Here is a 23,435-nt window from a genome sequence, read left to right on the forward strand (position 1 = left end):
ATCAATACACAATCATAGAAAACCAACACAATCTCCAGTAAAAAGGTCCTCAATCAGCCTTTTGAACTTCCCTAGATGCTACAGAATACCAAAGAAGGGAAGTTGGCCAAACAGAAGTTTCAATAGTTTCAGTGTCTGAAAAGAAAGACCCTAGGCAACAGTAGCATTTGAACATGGTGGGAGGAAACACAGATGTGTAGATCTGTGTTTCCCAACCCTTTTCAGTAACTGGACCCCCCACCTGAATTGTGCTCTGCCCAGACTACCCCTGAAGCACAGGAGGTTGGTGGCACCTTCATTTGGGAGGATACGCTCATGATAATGGCTGGAGCGGAATAGTATCAAATACATCAAACAAATTATTTTCATGCGTTTGATGCCATTCCATTGACTTCATCCCGGCCATTATTATGAGCCGTCCTCCGTCATGTGCATTTTACCAGTAGGCCTATGATCTCATGAGTCTTCTCAAGTACCCCCTGTGGATAGGCCAAGTACACCCAGGGGTCCTAGTACCACTGATTGGAAACCACTGATCTAGAGAAGGGGTGTCAAAATCATTCCATGGAGGGCCCAGTGTCTTCAGGTTTTTGTTTTTTCCTTTCAATTAAACCTGAAATAACCATGTGTGGGGAGTTCCTTACCTATTAGTGACCGCAATTCATGAATCAAGGACAAGGGAGCAGCAAAAACCCGCAGACACTCGGACCTCCGTGGAATGAGTTTGACACCTGTAGCTTAGATAGACTGGTTTCAGTGCCTGTGTTTCTGCTGCTATGCTTCTAAATGTCCACTAGGTGGAGATCTGAAGCAAAAGAAAACAGGTCAACAAACCATGTGTCTCTGAGAAATGATCCTGACAAAAAAATACTTTGTATAAGAGCTCATCTTCCACTTTAACATATCAGTGGTTATGAAGTTTTGTACAGTGTGGTTTATGGAAATATGTATTTTTTATGTACATGAATGATCTAATCTGAGATCAAAGGCACAATGAGCTAAATAAATAGATAAACTGATATACACAAGTTTATACGGGCCTACAATATCAGATTCTATTATTACAAAATATAAATTACATAATGCTAAATACAACATCTCTTCACCTCTTCACTTACTTTTTATGTAACTAGGCAAGTCAGTTAAGAACAAATTCTTATTTACAATGACGGCCTACCCCGGCCAAACCCTCCCCTAACCCGGACGACATTGGGCCAATTGTGCGCTGCCCTATGGGACAATGTCTTACAGTGTCATACATTTGAGATGATGCTATCTGTGGATTTTGCCAAACCAGTCAAATAAATACAAAAATAATCAAAAGCTCTCAAATAATCATCTTTAGTAGCCTAATCATGGTACTTGGCTTTTTGACAAACAGAAAATTGGACTCCCAAAATGTGAAAATTAGTGCATCTTTTAAAGTGGAAATTCAATCTCAAATAAGTAATATATCCCATTGATAGAGAGTTTATTGTTCACTGTGGAATTAACTTTCTTCTCACCTCCCTTCACCACCATGCATTTACATATTATTTTTCCTCGATGAGTCTCAAGCTTTCTGCCTCTTCTCACCTTTCCATTTTCACCCACCTCTCCCTTAGCCTTTGATCCAACGATGTACTGCATCAAGCTTCCATCTACCATCTCTCTCACCCCTCCCCCCCAGTGTCCCCCAGGCCCTCCTCCTCTACCCCTTCTGTAGAGTAGTGCACTACAGTTTGGTGTCGGTTTCTGGAGGGAGCGTCCCGAAAAAGCAGCCCACAGTCCTCACAGGTGTACAGCTGAGCCCTTCCTTCCCTGCTACTGCCTGGTTCTGCTCTCCTGGAGGGGATCTTCACACTGCTAGACTGGAACTGGAGCTCTTTGTCTGAGGTTACAGTCAGACCTGACCCTGGAGGAGCAAGGAGAGACCCAGGGGAAAGGATTTTTGTCAGGGCAGGAGTAATGCTGGAGGTCACATCAGTATGGGGGTTGTTGTGTAACCGGTTTGGATTGGCACTGGGGCGTCCCACAGCAGCTGAGCTGCCTAGACTCTGTCTCCCCCTATGGGACCCACCGGCTCCTCCACCCCCTCCCATATTCGACCCCATCCCATGGACAGTGCGCTGGTGGAAGCGGATGCCAGAGCGGTTGGAGAAGCCCTTCCCACAGAGGCTGCACACAAACGGTCGTTCCCCGGTGTGGATCCTTGTGTGGATCTTCAGTGCCCCCGACTGGGTGAAGCACTTCTCACACTGGGTGCAGCGGTAGGGCTTCTCACCTGTGTGGGTCCTTTGGTGGGCCCGGACCCCGGCCAGGTGGGGGAAGCCCCTCCCACAGTAGGTGCAGGTATAGGGTCTCTCCCCAGTGTGGATGCGACGGTGGATCTTCAACGCTCCCGACTGGCTGAAACTCTTGCCGCAGTCAGGGCATGAGTAGGGTCGGGCGCCGGTGTGTACGTTGAGGTGGATACGGAGGTTGGAGTGGGAGTTGAAGGCGCGCCCGCACTCAGTGCACAGGAAGCCGCCAGCCTTGTGAGCGTGCTGGGTGCGCTGGTGCTGTAGCAGCTGAGAGGGTCGGGGGAAGGAGGCTGGACAGTGCATGCATGGGTGTAGGGTAGGGGACACTATGGTCACCCCTCCAACATGGTTCTGGGGGGGGGTGTGGCCCTGATGCTCGTGGAAGAGCTGGGAGCAGGAGGGGAAGGAATGCTGGCAGGACAGGCAGGGGAAGGTGCCAGGGGACAGGCCAGGGTGGGAGTGGTGGTGGGGCAGGCAGATGGTAAGGGGGCAGTGGTGGTGGTAGTAGGTGTGTGTCTGGGAGGAGGGAAAGTCTGCTGCCCCCTGTTGGTGGTGCTGTAGCTGGGTGCAGGTCTGGAAGCCCCGGCGGCAGCAGAAACAAGGGAAGGTGGGGATTTGGGGCAGGGGACTTGGTGAAGAAGTACCCTGGGTAGTGAGAGTGGTAGGGGCTAGGCTGGGGCTCTGGGTGCTGGTCTCCTTGGCCTGACTCTGGGGCTGACTGAGCTCTGGGCTGTAGGTGCTGCTGGGCTTTATGGTCTGGAAGGAGGAAGATGAGGAAGAGTAGGGGCAGCCAGGGCAAGTGCAGGTATGGTGCTGAGCTGTGTACAAGTCGGGGGAAAGACAAAAGGAAGAAAATACATTTATTAGAAAGCCAGACAAGCCATTGCCTATGAAAACAAAATCTGTTTCCTTAGTATTCGCTGTCCTTTTCTATTACTCCACAATGTTCTCCACTCACTTTGTCCACTGATGTCTCTGGCCTCTCTAATGCTCTCTGCCTGGGCCTGGACCTGTCTGGGCTGGGCTGAGCCTGGGGTTGAGCCTGGGCCTGCTGGTGGGGCGTCTTTTAGCCCCAGAGCCCCCCCAGTCACCATCAGGTCTCCAATGAACTGGTGCATCTCCAACCAGGAGCATGGGTCATGCTGGGTGGGGAAATGAAGAGGGAGGATAGGTGTCAATTGTAAATAGTAATGAGATTGCTTATACTACAACATAATATTTAATTTGTGACTTACATATAGATTAGCAATAGTTTTAACATCAGTTTAACAAATATTTAAACTCTATTATATATATTTTTACAATAATTACAATTTTAATCCAAGACTGCTTTTTGGTTCTTTTTTTATTATGGATATACCTACAAATAGGCTACACAATAATATTCTCACTTCTTCAAAATATGCATTTTATTGACAGGCCTATATACTTACGCTCACAGCGAACTTGTCTTTGTCCATGTAGAATAATGTGTAGTTTTACGAAGTTTTTGCCGTCTGTTCCGTTTCATCAGCCTACATTGCTCGTAGCAAGAGAAAGGAATTTGCGGTACGTAACCGAACCGTTTTCCGATCGAGAATGAAGGGGATATCTGTTGTAAACTGTTGTGTTCCTACACCAGCCACATTTACGCCAGCCTACTACTGTTATCATCTTCGCCGGATTTGACAGACAAATTATTTCCGGGCTTTCTTACCATGTGACAATATTTGTAGTCTTTTCTTCAACCGAGCTCTTTGCTGTACGCATTTGCACTATCCAACTGTCTCGAGGAGGTAGACCTATATAATTACAGACCTACCTAGCTAAACCCAAGTGCACAGTTTATTAACATTTCAAAATGAAACACTGGATTTATGGATTACAACACTTTGGTTAAATGTTAGATTCTGTTATACTAAGATTTATATCCTTGTGTTTAAAATGAGATAAACAAACACTTACCATAGTGCCTTCCCACTTCCTCTCCAGGACTCAAGTAAGAGTTCTGTTTTGGTCAATGAAAGAAGGCTTTCCAAGAAAACCCCTCCATACCTTTCCAAGAAAACCCCTCCATACCTTTCCAAGAAAACCCCTCCATACCTTTCCAAGAAAACCCCTCCATACCATTCCGACACGTTGATCTTTATTTGTATCCTTTAAGATCCCAATTTCAGAACAGAATATTTGAAACTCTACAAAACACGGCAACCATTCAGTTGAATTTGGGGTAAGACATTCAACGTGATAGAAAAAGATATACATGTCAATTTAACATTATAATTGGACAGCACATACATTTTCTTGCATATTATACCCATTATGGAACTCAAATCAAACAAAAACCGAGCTGTTGAGAAACATTTCTCAGAAAGTTGACAGTACATTAAATCCTGGCTCCCAAACGTTCCCCATCAGTACCTGAATAAGAAACCTTGGCGACTGAAGTCCCATACGGCAGCTTATATAGAATAGAAACGACAAAAATTACAATGACATTCAAGTGAAGACTAACTTGACAACCTATAACAAAAAAAACAAATAAATTATGTTGGTATAGTCAAATAGATATGGAGTGTTTGGAAAGGTGTGCGGTAACACTGGAAGAAGTGCATGATCCTATTGCCAACATACGCAACTACTGTAACATCGAAAACAATAGCCACTATTTACCCTAATCTCAATCTCTTGCCACACAGTAAGCAGCTAACAACAAGGGTTGTTGACTAGCTCACTAAACACTAGCAGGTACATTAAACATAGACATAGTAAGTCTTCAATAGCTAAGAAAAAATAATTGGAATACAGGAAAGCAACCAAATCCAGAGGGCAAATTCATGTAGAGGCATGGTTTATAAAAATCACCACTAATCCACAAAATGTGTTGCTATTATAATTTAATAACAAGCCTAGTATGAATTGTTTTACAGTAAGCTTGGTTATGTTTTCCTCTGTTTCTCGGGCCATTAAAAGGCAGCCTAATTAACATTGTTGTCAGCAATCCCATTTTTCACTCTGTCTAAAGTACTGCCCTTATAATAAACAGTCACGTAGGGCTCTAGGCTTTTCCCTTGTCCTTAGTGACCTTCGTCTTTTACATGGTGGTGAGGAGGGAGGAGAGGGGATGGGAGAGGAGGGGAGCTGTGTCTCTGGGTTATGGGCTGTGGGTTCATCAACAGGGGCGTCAGTCTCCTCCATTCCATCCTCCTCCCCTTTCCTCTCTTCGGTTCCATCCTTCTCCTTCGATCCATCCTTATCCGCTTTCCTCTCCTCCGATCCAGCCTTATCCACTTTCCTCTCCTCCGATCCATCCTTCTGCTCTTTCCTCTCCTCCGATCCATCCATATCTGCTTTCCTCTCCTCTGTTGCGCCATCCTTCTCGCTACCATCAAGCTCCTCCTCTACACGGTCTCCTTCCATGTTCCTCTCCTCTGTTGCGCCATCCTTCTCGCCACCATCAAGCTCCTCCTCTACACGGTCTCCTTCCATGTTCCTCTCCTCTGTTGCGCCATCCTTCTCGCTACCATCAAGCTCCTCCTCTACACAGTCTCCTTCCATGTTCCTCTCCTCTGTTGCGCCATCCTTCTCGCTACCATCAAGCTCCTCCTCTACACAGTCTCCTTCCATGTTCCTCTCCTCTGTTGCGCCATCCTTCTCGCCACCATCAAGCTCCTCCTCTACACGGTCTCCTTCCATGTTCCTCTCCTCTGCTTTCTCCACCACATCACAACTGGCTGGGTTCCCTCCATTCAACCTCAAGTCGAGCACACAGCCTGGGGTGCCCCCATCCCATCTCAAGTCCAGCCCCACGTCTGGCTCCATCTTCCTCTTCAATGCTGTCAGCGGGCTGTACGAACAGAAGTCTGAGCTCTGTGTTCCACTGTCAGGCTCTAGAGACAGTGGTTCCTGCTTTATATGGACTAAGCCCCGAAGCATTTTGGAGTGCAAAGAGCTGACTGACTCGATTTTCAGCTGATTCACTTGATCCACTTTGGCAGTGTTCTTCAAAGGTTCTGTCTGTTTGGCGGTCAGGAGCCGCAGTGTTGACGGGACTCCCGGCTTTGGTGCCTTCTTCATTTGAGACTGAGCTGTTCCATCATCTCTGCTGTCATTTTGCCTGTCTTCATCTCCTCTCCCTTCTCTATTTCCCCCCTTCTGAGCCATAGCCTCCATCTTAGAATCCTCCCCTGGCTCCCTCTTACTCTGAAAGACTATCCCCTTTTTATCACCTGTTAAACTTGTGAATACTTCTTCCTCAGTCTCCTCTGCAAACCCAGGGTCTCTCGGTTCAGTCTTGACTACAAGGTTAGCAGGAGGAGTGGAGCAAGTCGACTTGTTAGACAGATCAAGAGGTAGTAAATTAGCAGGCTCCTGTACGTAGTAAGTTGTCTTTAAGGCCAGATCCAGCGGGGCATCAGAGGAGTAGCGCCGGTTTGCCTCTGCTATGAGGCTCAGGCCCGGCTCAGAGGTGAAGCTGGACTGGCACAGCACCGGAGGAGGGGCTCCTGGATTTGGTGCTGGGTTGAATACCTTCCACTGGGACTGGGTGCCTGAGAGAGCTGGGAGCTGGGGGGTGGAGGATGGGCCAGAGAGGCCAGAGGCCAGAGGGGTGTTGGCAGGGACAAACATGACCAAGGACACCCCAGGAGGAGGCTGTTTGTCCAGGCTGAGCTTCCACAGACCCTTGGTGGGTTGGTCAGGGCTCACCACACGGACAGCGGTGGTGTTAGGGATTCCCATTGTGACTCCGGCAGGGGCAGAGCCTGGCATTCTCACTGGGGTAGAAGCAGAGACTCCCATAGTGACTCTGGCAGGGGCAGAGCCTGGCATTCTCACTGGGGTAGAAGCAGAGACTCCCATAGTAACTCTGGCAGGGGCAGAGCCTGGCATTCTCACTGGGGTAGAAGCAGAGACTCCCATAGTGACTCTGGCAGGGGCAGAGCCTGGCATTCTCACTGGGGTAGAAGCAGAGACTCCCATAGTGACTCTGGCAGGGGCAGAGCCTGGCATTCTCACTGGGGTAGAAAGTGGTGCTGACGCTTGTCTCGCTGGTTTCTTCACAGGAGCAGAGACAGGGAGATAACTTGGAGCGAGCTGGGCTAGCGGTTTGGAAGGAGCGGCAGGTGCGTCCTTCCGTGGTTTCTTTGGAGCCATCTGCAAAGAGCGAGTTACAACAGTGAACAGAGAGCTACTTGTACCCTTCTCTATCCAATCCAATTTAAATCAAAATAATCTGAAAATACTTTTCTTCCAAAGAGCCATATACAGTGACAAACATATATCAGGATATTTCAACAGTCCTTAGGGGGGTAACCCATACTCACCACAGGAGTGTGTTTGCGTCCACAGTCCTTGAGGTGGCTCTCGTAACCCTGCTGGTGAGGGAAGCCCAGGCCACAGTTCTTACACAGACAAGGCCTCGACCCTGCGTGGCCCCCCATGTGTGACATCAGCATCAAGGCCGAGCGGAAGCCCTTGCCGCACTCGGAGCAGGTCATAACCCTCTGGTGGGCCCCGGCGTGATTCTTCAGCTCGTCAGCCGTGGAGAAGGCCTGGCCACACTCCATACAGCGGATCTCATCCCCCTTGGTCCCCTGCTGGCCCCAGCAGCCCGTCTCCCTCTTGTGCCTCTGGAAGTCGTTGTGGCTCTGAAAGACGCCCAGGCATGCCACGCAGTGGAGCCGCTCCGGCTCACACTCGTGCTTACGGTACAGCCTGGCCAGGCGGAAATGTGCACGGCACTGGATGCAGGTGTAAGGCAGCAGGCCCAGGTGGGAGAAGCTGTGCTTGAGGAGGGCATTCTTGCGGCTGAAGTTCATGGGGCAGTCAGTGCAGCGATAGCTGCGGACACAGCCCCGCTCCTTGTGGCGGCGGAGAGAGCGGCGCAGGCGGAAGCGGCGGCAGCACTGCAGACACACGTGGTCCGCCAGCTCACGCTTGTGCTCCTCCAGGTGCTCCTCACACTTGGTCAGGCAGGTGAAGATGCGCTTGCATGCGTCACACTCATAGAACTCCTTCTCAAAGTGGGACTTGGCTAGGTGGTCCTTCAAACCCTGCTCAGAATCGAAGCCCTTCAGGCAAACACGGCAGCGGAGCTGTACGGGTGGGACTGAGGTCTGGGGCTGGGCGTGTGTACGCAGGTGGGAGCGGTAGTTGGCCAGCTGACAGAAGCGCTTGCCACACTCGGCACAGCAGTAGGGGCGTGCCCCTGTGTGCAGGTTCATGTGCTCCTGGAGCTGGAAGTTGGAGGAAAGGACGAGATCACAGACGCTACAGCGGTGTTCGCCTGAACCTCCAGGCTCTGCTTCTGAAAGGCAGAGGGAGAAGGGTGTTAAAGGTACAGCAGTCAAAACATTTTTCAGGAAATGTATGATATTTGGATGAAACCAGATCAAAGTAGGATACCTAAAGTATAAAAAAATGACTGTTGCTTCTACATTTATAAAGTTTGATCATAAAGTTACTGGTCCCCTCCCCAATGTCAAACACCAGGATTCAAGAGGCGGGAAGATTAATATGACATCACAAAATCTCAAATTTGAATACACCAATGGTACGGTGATATTCTCTTACCTCGTTTAAATAAGTGCTGCCTTGTAACCAACAATTGCATAAGGGTGTTTGCAGAGGGGCCTGGTTTACATAACTAGGTAGCTAGTCTACTGGTGCCAAAATTTGACTGCACTGTGTCAGCAAATACAGTATAAATAGAGGTTTCCCCTATTCATCTAAGGCAAAGATACTTAGAGGTTTCTGCTTTCATCTGTGTCGTGTGTTAGCTAGTAGCTGGCTAGCTAGGTCTTCAGACAGCATGAAACAAAAGCGGGGGAAGGGTTGCCAAGAACTCAGATGCAGTTGTCATGTCATTACATCATTAGACACGCCAAATGGAAGATTCATACAAACTTCTTGACATTGATAGCAGAGGTGTGGACTCGAGTCACATGTTGTACAGCTAGCTATAGGATCGGATGCAGCGCAAAAACATGCAGCTCCAAAAACGTTTGGTGATTAATAATATTAACTGTTTACTCTGCAAGCTCACCAGCAATGGGGCTTCAAGCAACTAGCATAAGTGCTGCTCTCTTGGTATGTCAAAATTGCTTGAAATTAATTATTTACTTGTATTTGGAATTTGTTGTTAAAATTAATAATTACATATTCAAAATATGTTAGAGACAAAATAATGAAGTAAAGGGCTGTCTGGTAGCCTCAATAGACAAAGACTTGTAGTTGAGTCATTACATGTACAGATGTTTTTTACTTGACGTGCGACTCGACTAGCTCTTAAAATGCACGACTTGGACTTGACCCAACCCGTTCTACTTCGGACTCAACTTGAGAACCGGACCTTAAGACTTGCAACCCGAATAATAATGACTTGGTCCCACCTCCGACTGACAGTCATGATATATGAACATTGTCTGGTAGTCAATATACAGAGTGTACAAAACATTAAGAACACCTTCCTAATATTGAGTTGCACCCCTTTTGCCCTCAGAACAGCCTCCACTCGTCAGGGCATGGACTCTACAAGAACCGAAACGGTTCCATAGGGATGCTGGCCCATGTTGACTCCAATGCTTCCTACAGTTGTGTCAAGGTGGCTGGATGTCCTTTGGGTGGTGGACCATTCTTGATACACAGGGGATACTGTTGAGCGTGACAACCTCAGCAGCGCTGCAGTTCTTGACACAAACCGGTGCGCCTGGCACCTATTACTATATCCCATTGTAAAAGCACTTCTTTTGTCTCGCCCATTCAACCTCTGAATGGCACACACACAAAATCCATGTCTCAATTGGCCAGTGAGACCAGTGGAGGAAAAACGCATAATTATCAGCTTCCATTCAGTCAGCGTGTAGAACTGCTTCGCCAGGCCAAATATATACACATTCACTTTTTTCTTGAAAAATATCTCGTCGCCTATTGAAACTTGAACTTTACTCGTAACATTACTATCCTTTACTTGCGTTGAAAATTATGTCAGAACTATGTCAAAATTTCCTTGACTGCCTGGTAGGGGAGTGGGGGAAATTGTTGGAAAGTTGCACGCTCACTATTAGTATGGGGAGACCATGGGAAATTGTAACAGCCTTTATATCTATTGTAGACAGGTTTGCACAGTGAGGGACCTATTGGACTTTATTGGACCTGTGTTACAGGCTTTTGATGCTGAAAGGACAGCAACCGTAATACCAGCACATGTAGGAGTGCACTCTTTGTAAAACACAAAAGGGCCAGTAGTGTAGTGGAGGCTATACGCAGGTATAAACCCTATACCCACTTTTCTTTCAGTGGGCATTGCCTACACTCACTTCTTAATCCCCACTGATACGTATCAAAGTAGTGTAGTGGAGGTGTACGACTTAACAATTATGCAGTACAATAAAGAAATTATGCAAAGTAGCCTACACAATCGCAAAGCATGTTAAATATATCAGCATGCACACCACTCACAGCCTAGTTTCAGCGGGAATATCATCTAGAGGCAGCAAGAGCGAGCAGCTCTCAACTGGTTGTTGCATGGAGCAGCTCACAGAAGAATGACATCAAATCAAATCAAATTTTATTTGTCACATACACATGGTTAGCAGATGTTAATGCGAGTGTAGCGAAATGCTTGTGCTTCTAGTTCCGACAATGCAGTAATAACCAACAAGTAATCTAACTAACAATTCCAAAACTACTGTCTTATACACACAAGTGTAAGGGATAAAGAATATGTACATAAAGATATATGAATGAGTGATGGTACAGAGCGGCATAGGCAAGATACAGTAGATGGTATCGAGTACAGTATATACATATGAGATGAGTATGTAAACAAAGTGGCATAGTTAAAGTGGCTAGTGATACATGTATTACATAAAGATGCAGTAGATGATAGAGTACAGTATATACGTATACATATGAGATTAATAATGTAGGGTATGTAAACATATTAGGTAGCATTGTTTAAAATGGCTAGTGATATATTTTACATCATTTCCCATCAATTCCCATTATTAAAGTGGCTGGAGTTGAGTCAGTGTGTTGGCAGCAGCCACTCAATGTTAGTGGTGGCTGTTTAACAGTCTGATGGCCTTGAGATTGAAAAACAGCTTCTGTCTCTCGGTCCCAGCTTTGATGCACCTGTACTGACCTCGCCTTCTGGATGATAGCGGGGTGACCAGGCAGTGGCTCGGGTGGTTGTTGTCCTTGATGATCTTTATGGCCTTCCTGTAACATTGGGTGGTGTAGGTGTCCTGGAGGACAGGTAGTTTGCCCCCGGTGATGCGTTGTGCAGACCTCACTACCCTCTGGAGAGCCTTACGGTTGAGGGCGGAGCAGTTGCCGTACCAGGCGGTGATACAGCCCGCCAGGATGCTCTCAATTGTGCATCTGTAGAAGTTTGTGAGTGCTTTTGGTGACAAGCCGGATTTCTTCAGCCTCCTGAGGTTGAAGAGGCGCTGCTGCGCCTTCTTCACGATGCTGTCTGTGTGGGTGGACCAATTCAGTTTGTCTGTGATGTGTATGTCGAGGAACTTAAAACTTGCTACCCTCTCCACTACTGTTCCATCGATGTGGATAGGGGGGTGTTCCCTCTGCTGTTTCCTGAAGTCCACAATCATCTCCTTAGTTTTGTTGACGTTGAGTGTGAGGTTATTTTCCTGACACCACACTCCGAGGGCCCTCACCTCCTCCCTGTAGGCCGTCTCGTCGTTGTTGGTAATCAAGCCTACCACTGTTGTGTCGTCCGCAAACTTGATGATTGAGTTGGAGGCGTGCGTGGCCACGCAGTCGTGGGTGAACAGGGAGTACAGGAGAGGGCTCAGAACGCACCCTTGTGGGGCCCCAGTGTTGAGGATCAGCGGGGTGGAGATGTTGTTGTTGCCTACCCTCACCACCTGGGAGCGGCCCGTCAGGAAGTCCAGTACCCAGTTGCACAGGGCGGGGTCGAGACCCAGGGTCTCGAGCTTGATGACGAGCTTGGAGGGTACTATGGTGAGCTACAGCCGAGCTGTAGTCGATGAACAGCATTCTCACATAGGTATTCCTCTTGTCCAGATGGGTTAGGGCAGTGTGCAGTGTGGTTGAGATTGCATTGTCTGTGGACCTATTTGGGCGGTAAGCAAATTGGAGTGGGTCTAGGGTGTCAGGTAGGGTGGAGGTGATATGGTCCTTGACTAGTCTCTCAAAGCACTTCATGATGACGGAAGTGAGTGCTACGGGGCGGTAGTCGTTTAGCTCAGTTGCCTTAGCTTTCTTGGGAACAGGAACAATGGTGGCCCTCTTGAAGCATGTGGGAACAGCAGACTGGGATAGGTATTGATTGAATATGTCCGTAAACACACCAGCCAGCTGGTCTGCGCATGCTCTGAGGGCGCGGCTGGGGATGCCGTCTGGGCCTGCAGCCTTGCGAGGGTTAACACGTTTAAATGTTTTACTCACCTCGGCTGCAGTGAAGGAGAGGCCGCATGTTTTGGTTGCAGGCCGTGTCAGTGGCACTGTATTGTCCTCAAAGCGGGCAAAAAAGTTATTTAGTCTGCCTGGGAGCAAGACATCCTGGTCCGTGACGGGGCTGGTTTTCTTTTTGTAATCCGTGATTGACTGTAGACCCTGCCACATACCTCGTGTCTGAGCCGTTGAATTGAGATTCGACTTTGTCTCTATACTGACGCTTAGCTTGTTTGATTGCCTTGCGGAGGGAATAGCTACACTGTTTGTATTCGGTCATGTTTCCGGTCACCTTGCCCTGATTAAAAGCAGTGGTTCGCGCTTTCAGTTTCACACGAATGCTACCATCAATCCACGGTTTCTGGTTTGGGAATGTTTTAATCGTTGCTATGGGAACGACATCTTCAACGCACGTTCTAATGAACTCGCACACCGAATCAGCGTATTCGTCAATGTTGTTGTCTGACGCAATACGAAACATATCCCAGTCCACATGATGGAAGCAGTCTTGGAGTGTGGAATCAGATTGGTCGGACCAGCGTTGAACAGACCTCAGCGTGGGAGCTTCTTGTTTTAGTTTCTGTCTGTAGGCAGGGATCAACAAAATGGAGTCGTGGTCAGCTTTTCCGAAAGGAGGGCGGGGCAGGGCCTTATATGCGTCGCGGAAGTTAGAATAGCAGTGATCCAAGGTTTTGCCAGCCCTGGTTGCGCAATCGATATGCTGATACAATTTAGGGAGTCTTGTTTTCAGATTAGCCTTGTTAAAATCCCCAGCTACAATGAATGCAGCCTCAGGATGTATGGATTCCAGTTTGCAAAGAGTCAAATAAAGTTCGTTAGTCGGTAGGGTTGGTAGGAAAGAAAGTTAAACATATCTACCAATAAATAAAGGGGGAAATGGGTATGCAAACAAGGTATTGAAAAAGTTTGGTCCGAAGTCTTGGTCAGTAAGCTATTAGAGATGAAACTGGCTCTCATGAGGACTGCCACAGGACAGGAAGAACCAGAGTTAACTCTGCTAAAGAGGATAAGTTCATTTTAGTTTATTTCACCTTTATTTAACCAGGTAGGCCAGTTGAGAACAAGTTCTCATTTACAACTGTGACCTGGCCAAGATAAAGCAAAGCAGTGCAACACAAACAACACAGAGTTACACAAACAAACATACAGTCAACAACATAATAGAAGGATCTGTATACAGTGTGCATATGAAGTAAGGAGGTAAGGCAATAAATAGGCCAATAGTGGCGAAGTAATTACAATTTAGCAATTTACACTGGAGTGATATGTGCAGATGAGGATGTGCAGGTAGAAATACTGGTGTTCAAAATAGCAGAAAAACAAAAACAAATATGGGGATGAGGTAGGTAGTTGGATGGGCTATTTACAGATGGGCTGTGTACAGCTGCAGCAATCGGTAAGCTGCTCTGACAGCGGACGCTTAAAGTTAGTGAGGGAGATGTCTCCAGCTTCAGTGATTTTTGCAGTTCGTATCAGTCATTGGCAGCATAGAACTGGAAGGAAAGGCAGTCAAAGGAGGTGTTGCTTTAGGTATGACCAGTGAAATATACCTGCTGGAGCGTGTGCTTCGGGTGGGTGTTGCTATGGTGACCAGTGAGCTGAGATAAGGCAGAGCTTTAACTAGCAAGGACTTATAGAGCATACAGGTCACAGTGGTGGGTAGTATATGGGGCTTTGGTGACAAAATGGATGGCACTGTGATAGACTGCATTCAATTTGCTGAGTAGAGTGTTGGAGGCTATTTTGTAAATGACATCGCCGAAGTCAAGGACTGGTAGGATAGTCAGTTTTACGAGGGTATGTTTGGCAGCATGAGTGAAGGAAGCTTTGTGCGAAATAGGAAACCGATTCTAGATTTAATTTTGGATTGGAGATGCATAATATGAGTCTGGAAGGAGAGTTTACAGTCTAACCAGACATCTAGGTATTTATAGTAGTCCAAATATTCTAAGTCAGAACCGTCCATAGTAGTGAAGCTAGTCAGGCGGGCGGGTAGCGATCGGTTGAAGAGGATGCATTTTGTTTTACTAGCATTTAAGAGCAGTTGGAGGCCACGGAAGGAGTGTTGTATGGCGTTGAAACCAGAGTTACCAGCCTCAGATATTGCAGACCAAATAAATGCTTCACAGAGTTCAAGTAACAGACACATCTCAACATGAACTGTTCAGAGGAGACTGCGTGAATCAGGCCTTTATGGTCAAATTGTTGCAAAGAAACCACTCCTAAAGGACATCAATAATAATTGCTTGGGCCAAGAAACACGAGCAATGAACATTAGACCGGTGGAAATCTGTCCTTTGGTCTGAAGAGTCCAAATTTGAGATTTTTGGTTCCAACCGCCGTGTCTTTGTCGGACGCAGAGTAGATGAACGGATGATCTCCGCATGTGTGGTTCCCACCGTGAAGCATGGAGGAGTAGGTGAACGGATGATCTCCGCATGTGTGGTTCCCACCGTGAAGCATGGTGGAGTAGGTGAATGGATGATCTCCGCATGTGTGGTTCCCACCGTGAAGCATGGTGGAGTAGGTGAATGGATGATCTCCGCATGTGTGGTTCCCACCGTGAAGCATGGTGGAGTAGGTGAATGGATGATCTCCGCATGTGTGGTTCCCACCGTGAAGCATGGTGGAGTAGGTGAACAGATGATCTCCGCATGTGTGGTTCCAACCGTGAAGCATGGAGGAGTAGGTGAACGGATGATCTCCGCATGTGTGGTTCCAACCGTGATGCATGGTGGAGTAGGTGAACGGATGATCTCCGCATATGTGGTTCCCACCGTGAAGCATGGTGGAGTAGGTGAGCGGATAATCTCCGCATGTGTGGTTCCCACCGTGAAGCATGGTGGAGTAGGTGAACGGATGATCTCCGCATGTGTGGTTCCCACCGTGAAGCATGGTGGAGTAGGTGAACGGATGATCTCCGCATGTGTGGTTCCCACCGTGAAGCATGGAGTAGTAGGTGTGCTGGTGCTTTGCTGGTCAATTGGAGGTGTACCTGTGGATGTATTTCAAGGCCTACCTTCAAACTCAGTGCCTCTTTGCTTGACATCGTGGGAAAATCTAAAGAAATCAGCCAAGACCTTAGGGGGGAAAAAAGTCTGGTTGAACCTAGTGAGCAATTTCCAAGCGCCTGAAGGTACCACGTTCATCTGTACAAACATTAGTACACAAGTATAAACACCATGGGACCACGCAACCGTCATACCGCTCAGGAAAGTGACGCGTTCTGTCTCCTAGAGATGAACGTACTTTGGAGTGGAAAGTGAAAATCAATCCCAGAAAAGGACCTTGTGAAGATGCTGGAGGAAACAGGTACAAAAGTATCTATATCCACAGGCAAAAGAGTCAACATAACCTGAAAGGCCACTCAGCAAGGAAGAAGCCACTGCTCCAAAACTGCCATAAAAAAGCCAGACTACGGTTTGCAACTGTACATGGCGACAAAGATGGTACTTTTTGGAGAAATGTCCCCTGGTCTGATCAAACAAAAATAGAACTGTTTGGCCATAATGACCATCGTTATGTTTGGAGGAAAAAGGGGGAGGCTTGCAAGCCGAAGAACACCATCCCAATCGTGAAGCACGGGGGTGGCAGCATCATGTTGTGGGGGTGCTTTGCTGCAGGAGGGACTGGTGCACTTCACAAAATAGATGGCATCATGAGGCAGGACAATTATGTGGACATATTTTAGTAACATCTCAAGACATCAGTCAGGAAGTTAAAGCTTGGTCACAAATGGGTCTTACAAATGGACATTGACCCCAAGCATACTTCCAAAGTTGTGGCAAAATGGCTTGAGGACAACAAAGGCAAATTCACCCAACTTATTGTGGGAAGCTCATGGAAGGCTACCCGAAATGTTTGACCCAAGTTAAACAATTTAAAGGCAATGCTACCAAACACTAATTGAGTGGTGTAAACTTCTGACCCACTGGGAATGTGATGAAAGAAATAAAAGCTGAAATAAATAATTCTCTCTACTATTATTCTGACATTTCAAATTCTTAAAATAAAGTGGTGATCCTAACTGACCTAAAACAGGGAATTGTTACTAAGATTAAATGTCAGGAATTGTGAAAAACTGAGTTGAAATGTATTTGGCTAAGGTGTATGTAAACTTCCGACTTCAACTGTATATTAAACACACACACACACACACACACAACTGTTCAAAAGTTTGGGGTCACTTAGAAATGTCCTTGTTTTTGAAAGAGAAGCACATTTTTGTCCATTAAAATAACATCAAATTGATCAGAAATACAGTGTAGACATTGTTAATGTTGCAAATGACTATTGTAGCTGGAAACGGCTGATTTTTAATGGAATATCTACATAGGCGTACAGAGGCCCATAATCAGCAACCATCACTCCTGTGTTCCAATGGCACGCTGTGTTAGCTAATCCAAGTTTATCATTTTAAAAAGGCTAATTGATCAATAGAAAACCCTTGTGCAATTATGTTAGTACAGCTGAAAACTGTTGTGCTGATTAAATAAGCAATACAACTGGCCTTCTTTATACTAGTTGAGTATCTGGAGCATCAGCATTTGTGGGTTCGATTACAGGCTCAAAATGGCCAGAAACAATTACTTTCTTCTGAAACTCGTCAGTCTATTCTTATTCTGAGAAATTAAGGCTATTCCAATGCGAGAAAATGTCAAGAAACTGAAGATCTCGTACAACACTGTACTTCTTCCCTTCATAGAACAGCACAAACTGGCTCTAACCCGAAATAGAAAGAGGAGTGGGAGGCCCCGGTGCACAACTGAGCAAGAGGACAAGTTCATTAGAGTGTCTAGTTTGAGAAACAGACACCTCACAAGTCCTCAACTGGCAGCTTCATTAAATAGTACCCGCAAAACACCAGCCTCAACGTCAACAGTGAAGAGGCGACTCTGGGATGCTGGTCTTCTACACAGAGTTCCTCTGTCCAGTGTCTGTGTTCTTTTGCCTATCTTTTATTTTTATTGGCCAGTCAGATATAGCTTTTTCTTTGCAACTCAGCATCCCAGAATCGCCTCTTCACTATTGACATTGAGACTGGTGTTTTGCGGGTACTATTTAATGAAGCTGCCAGTTGAGCTAACACAACGTGGCATTGGAACACAGGAGTGATGGTTGCTGATAATGGACCTCTGTACGCCTATGTAGATATTCCTTTATTTTTAAATCAACCGTTTCCAGCTACAATAGTCATTTACAAAATGAACAATGTCTACACTGTATTTCTGATCAATTTGATGTTATTTTAATGAACACATTTTTTTGTTGCTTTTCTTTCAAAAACAAGGAAATATCTAAGTGACCCCTTTTTAACAGTAGTATAAAGTGTGTGTGTGTATATATATATATATAAAATACACACAGACACACACAAATGCCCTTGAAAAGTATTCAGACCCCATGACTTTTCACATTGTTACATCACAGCTTTATTCTAAAATTGATTGAATTGTTTTTTCCCCTCATCAATCTACACACAACACCCCATAATGACTGACAAAAACAGGCTTAAACATTTGCTAATTTATAAAAAACATATTTTACATAAGTATTCAGACTCTTTACTTCGTACTTTGTTGAAGCACTTTTAGCAGTGATTACAGCAGAGTCTTCTTGTGTATGACGCTACAAGCCTGGCACACATATTTCGGGAGTTTCTACCATTCTTCTTTGCAGATCCTCTCAAGCTCTGTCAGGTTGGATGGGGAGCCTTCCTGCACAGCTATTTTCAGGTCTCTCCAGAGATGTTTGATCGTGTTCAATTCCGGGCTCTGGCTGGGCCACTCAAGGACATTCAGAGACTTGTCCCGCAACCACTCCTGCATTGTCTTGACTGTGTGCTTAGGGTCATTGTCCTGTTGGAAGGTGAACCTTCGCCCCAGTCTGAGGTGCTGGAGCAGGTTTTCACTATGCTTCACCGTAGGGTTTCCTCCAAACGTGACACATGGCATTCAGGCCAAAGAGTTCAATCTTGGTTTCATCAGACCAGAGAATCATGTTTCTCATGGTCTGAGAGTCTTTAGGTGGCTTTTGGCAATCTACAAGCAGGAGTGCCTTCTACTGAAGAGTTGCTTCCGTCTGGCCTCTCTACCATAAAGACCTGATTGGTGGAGGCCTGCAGAGATGTTTGTACTTCTGTAAGGTTCTCCCATCTCCACAGAGGAACTCCGGAGCTCTGTCAGAGTGACCAAGAGGGCCGAACAGGCCCCCATTATCATCGACAGGGCTGCAGTGGAGCAGGTTGAGAGCTTCAAGCTCCTTGGTGTCCACATCCCCAACAAACTAACATGGTCCAAGCACACCAAGACCGTCATGAAGAGCGCACGACAAAACCTATTCCCCCTCAGGAGACTGAAAAGATTTGGCATGAGTCCTCAGATCCTCAAAAGGTTCTACAGCTGCACCATTGAGAGCATCCTGACTGGTTGCATCACTGCCTGGTATGGCAACTGCTCGGCCTCCGACCGTAAGGCACTACAGAGGGTAGTGCGAACGGCACAGTACATCACTGGGGCCAAGCGTCCTGCCATCCAGGACCTCTATACCAGGCGGTGTCAGAGGAAGGCCCTAAAAATTGTCAAAGACTCCAGCCACCCTAGTCATAGACTGTTCTCTCTGTTACCGGATGGAAAGCAGTACCGGAGCGCCAAGTCTAGGTCCAAGAGGTTTCTAAATAGCTTCTATCCCCAAGCCATAAGACTCCCCCCTTCTTTTACACCACTGCTACTCTCTGTTGGTATCATCTATATGCATAGTCACTTTAATAACTCTACCTACTAACCAGTGCCCCCGCACATTGTGTACCCCCTGTATATAGTCACACTATTGTTATTTTAATGCTGCTCTTTAATTACTTATTAGTTGTATTTATTATTCTTATCCATATTTTTTTTTTATAACTGCATTCTTTGTTAGGGGCTTGTAAGTAAGCAATTCAATGGAAAGTCTACACCGGTTGTATTCGGCGCATGTGACTAATACTATTTGATTTGATAAATGACAGAGTGAAAAGAAGGAAGCCTGGACAGAATACAGGCTTCCTGTTTGCAATAAGGCACTAAAATAATACTGCAAAAAAATTGGCAAAGACATTGACTTTTTTTAACCTCAATACAAAGCGTGTTGCTTTGTAATGTTTCACATTTTCAAGCATGGTGGTGGCTGCATCATGTTATGGCTATGCTTGTCATCAGCAAGGACTGTGATTTTTTTTGAGGGGGGTATAAAAAGAAACACAATAGAGCTAAGCACTGGCAAAATCCTAGAGGAATACTTGGTTCAGTTTGCTTTCCAACAGACACTGGGAAACAAATTCATCCTCCACCAGGACAATTACCTAAAACACAAGGCCAAATATATACGAGTTGCTTACCAAAATAACACTAAATATTCTTGGGTGGCCTAGTTACATTTTTTACTTAAAACCATCTTGAAAATCAAACGGCAAGACTTGAAAATGGCTGTCTAGCAATGATCAACAACCAATTTGGCACAGAATAATTTTTTAAATAATAAATGGGCAAATATTGCACAATCCAGGTGTGCAAAGCTCTTAAGAGACAAAGCTCTTTAATCGCTGCCAAAGGTGACTAACATGTATTGACTCAGGGGGTTGAATACATATCTAATCAAGATAGCGTTTTATTTTCCATCAAACATGTTTTGTGTAGATTGTTGACAAAATAAATTTCAATGAAATCCATTTTAATCCCACTTTGAAACACAACAAAATGCAGAAAAAGTCAAGGGGTGTGAATACTTTCTGAAAGTACTATATATGTAATGAAAAGTACCCAGACCTCCCCTTGGAAAGTGAACTGAAATTGAAATTGTCCAAGATAAACTAGCTAGCTCACTTGATAAACAGTGCTGACAATTCTATTTGGGCTAGCTAGCTAAATTATACAGCCAACATTTTTTTCTATATTGATATTGTTACAATAACCAAACAGTTGGATAAAAAAAGTGAAAACATTGTGATATGACAGGTTTGAATGTTGCATGCAAATTTCAATGTTGTTTGAGTTTCTATGTGCATCAGCAAATTTGCTTGAGATAATCTCACTGCAACCATGTTGCTTGACATCAGTCTTTAAAAAAAACTTCACTCAAGGTGAGCTCCTCACCCACTCAGTCTGTCTTTTCAGACTTCCTGGTAGTTTGACATAAGAGAAAACATATTTTAAAAATGCTCTACATTTCTGTAATCAGGGAAAAAAAATGTATGGTTGATGTTTTAGTCTTTGAGCTGAAGCCTACCTGGGTCCAGTTCGTCCTCCTCCTCCTCCTCTTCATCATCATCCTCATTTTCAGAAACCTCACTGTCATCTGTTTCCTCAGAATCCTCCTCTAAACTCTTTGCAACTTCTGCTTCTTTCTCTTTCAGTCCTTGCACTTTCCCATCATCGAAAACATCTTTCCCTCCTATTCCCTCTCCAATATTTTCTCCTGGTTCTTCTTCCTCAGCGACCACCCTTCCTGGCTTCCCTGTGTTTACAGGTTTTGGAGTGGTCTGAAACATTGCAGTCTGTTCTGCCAGTGGCAGCTTGGAATCATTCTTAATGGTTCTTGAGTGTTCAACAGGGGAAGTGGAAGGAGCTGGTACAGTAGTCAACACAGTACCAGCTCCAACACGAGACACAGATATCAAGACAGTTTTAGTTATTTTGGGGGTTTGGTGAAGGCTATTGCTTTGACCACTTACTATACTCTTGGGTAGCAATATGGGACTAACAGGCCGTGAAGTGTGTGCCACTACCACCGGTTTGTGTGTAGAAGGAGGGGGTGGGCAGAGTATTGTCAGTGTCTCAGGGGGCCCAGAGGGACTTGGGGTTACTGTAATGTGAGGGCCTGTCTGTGAGGCAACCTGCTGTACTGTAGAAGGAGTCCTTGAGGCTACAGAAACCAGCTGTTCTACACCGACCAGTTCTGGGTCCACAGCTGTGGGGGTGAGCGCAGCAGGAGGCGGCGAGGAACTGGGGATTTGGAGGTTAGCCAGGGATCCAGGGGAAATATTGTTAGAGGCCGAAGGCGATGGTGTTTCCTTCACACAGGTAATTTCTCTGGGCTGCAAGATGTCAGGGAACCCTAGTTCTGTCAGCTGGATATCAATGGTGAAGTCTGACATGGTACCTGTGAGACAAACACAATCCATTGATATAATTCTCTAATGCCGCCATTTCAGGATCAGGACAAACGCCATCAGAATTATGTACCTTAAGACCAGACCATGATGCAATTCCAATGTCACTAAAAGTAAGTGCCATTAGAAAACAAAAATGTTGAATGCTAATGTTGGCAGAAAACAGCTAAGACAATGTATTATGTTTGACATTGATTCTGAAATATAGAAAACGTAACTAGCCATTTTCAACCAAGTGCAGTGAGCAGGCAGAATACATGAATGTACTGACTGTGACGGTAACATTCACCATGTTAACTTTGAATTGTAGCTAGCTAACGGTAGCTAGTTATTTAGCCAATCTAATTAAAATCATAAGCGCAAAATGCCCCACGTCAATAAAAACGACCTACCTACTACAACTATTGACAGAATAAGCAGGTAAATTATGACGACATAAGGACTTCCGCAGCTCACCTCAGTTCTGATTGCAACAGTGAAGATGGCTAATTTTCAGAAGCTCCACCTGGACAGAAACACCTTGTGGCGGTGGAGGCATGCGCTCTTCACTGTCCGAAAAGTATCCAGAAACTATATTATGTGACTGATCTATGATACTGTATAACGCTTGTTGCACAAGGTTACTATCTCGCCTAAATATGGGTTAAAACGTATGTTTAATTTATTTTGTAACACACAATTTGCTGTAATTGAATCACTTACAAACCGTGACCGATTTGCTTCCGTCTTCTACAACAACAATGGGACAAAAACATCCGGCCCTTTACACACTTAATGACACCTACTGTCGTGGAGGGGTATTACAACAACAAATGATATGTGACTCATTAAGCAAACGCTCTTATCCAGAGTGATTTACAGGAGAAATTAGGGTTAAAAGTGCCTTGCTCAAGGGAACATTACCAGATTTTCACCTAGTGGGCTCAGGATTCAAACCAGCGACCTTTCAGTTACTGGACAACACTCTTCACAAGCATTTCGCTACACTCGCATTAACATCTGCTAACCATGTGTATGTGACAAATAAAATTTGATTTGATTTGATTTGATTTAACCACTAGGCTACCTGCCTGACCTGTGAATGGAACTTTGCACTGAGTGTGAAAGTACATACAACTACAGGGGGGACATTTAATGGCAGAACATATTTTTGTATTATTTGTGTCTATAAAATTATGATTCCACATATTCTCAACCTCTTTTAAAATAAGTATGTGCCCTCTGTTTTCTGAACAAAATGCTGCAATAAAAAAGTAAAGATTATGACATGACTATGCAGTCCTGACAAGACTATGCAGAAGGGGATTTTGTGCCTGAACGATCAATACTCTGCAGCTCCTCCTCCTCATTGCTGGAGTGTAATGAAGAGTCACTGAGATGATGAGGAGTGGTGACGTTTATCTCCAAGATCTGGAAGGTGGCAACTGAACCCTCCCTCTGTGGGTTTGTTGAGTTTGCTCTGTGTGCTGCCTGAGCTGCCTGAGCCATTGCCTTCCCTATGTTCCTCCAGGCATTGCTGCAGAAGTTCTAGCTTTTGTGCTTGCAGAACAAATGATGGCTGCCGAAAT

At 45.6% G+C, this 23,435-nt stretch overlaps 2 protein-coding genes across 5 annotated transcripts; both read right to left on the reverse strand.

The window, feature by feature from the left end:
* Nucleotides 1-1,325: 1,325 nt before the first annotated feature.
* Nucleotides 1,326-4,091, reverse strand: LOC112226659 (zinc finger protein 774-like). 2 transcript variants are annotated; one of them, XM_024391134.2, is made up of 4 exons: nucleotides 3,716-4,091; nucleotides 3,241-3,424; nucleotides 2,264-3,100; nucleotides 1,326-1,894 (listed from the first exon to the last, which is right to left on the reverse strand). In XM_024391134.2, exons 1-4 carry the CDS (start codon nucleotides 3,740-3,742, stop codon nucleotides 1,653-1,655), a joined length of 1,290 nt encoding a protein of 429 aa, XP_024246902.1. In that variant the 5' UTR covers nucleotides 3,743-4,091; the 3' UTR covers nucleotides 1,326-1,652. The 2 variants fall into 2 exon arrangements, with proteins under 2 accessions (XP_024246902.1, XP_024246892.1); XM_024391124.2 differs by having other exon boundaries at nucleotides 1,326-3,100; nucleotides 3,716-4,087.
* A 294-nt stretch (nucleotides 4,092-4,385) lies between these two features.
* On the reverse strand, nucleotides 4,386-22,592 carry wu:fe05a04. 3 transcript variants are annotated; one of them, XM_042309267.1, is made up of 5 exons: nucleotides 22,324-22,592; nucleotides 20,985-21,857; nucleotides 7,586-8,568; nucleotides 5,913-7,415; nucleotides 4,386-5,843 (listed from the first exon to the last, which is right to left on the reverse strand). In XM_042309267.1, exons 2-5 carry the CDS (start codon nucleotides 21,850-21,852, stop codon nucleotides 5,295-5,297), a joined length of 3,903 nt encoding a protein of 1,300 aa, XP_042165201.1. In that variant the 5' UTR covers nucleotides 21,853-21,857; nucleotides 22,324-22,592; the 3' UTR covers nucleotides 4,386-5,294. The 3 variants fall into 3 exon arrangements, with proteins under 3 accessions (XP_042165201.1, XP_042165196.1, XP_042165194.1); XM_042309262.1 differs by having other exon boundaries at nucleotides 4,386-5,647; nucleotides 5,717-7,415; XM_042309260.1 differs by having other exon boundaries at nucleotides 4,386-7,415.
* Between the last annotated feature and the right edge of the window lie 843 nt (nucleotides 22,593-23,435).

The sequence above is a fragment of the Oncorhynchus tshawytscha genome, linkage group LG03 (assembly GCF_018296145.1).
Source record: "Oncorhynchus tshawytscha isolate Ot180627B linkage group LG03, Otsh_v2.0, whole genome shotgun sequence".
Taxonomy (NCBI): domain Eukaryota; kingdom Metazoa; phylum Chordata; class Actinopteri; order Salmoniformes; family Salmonidae; genus Oncorhynchus; species Oncorhynchus tshawytscha.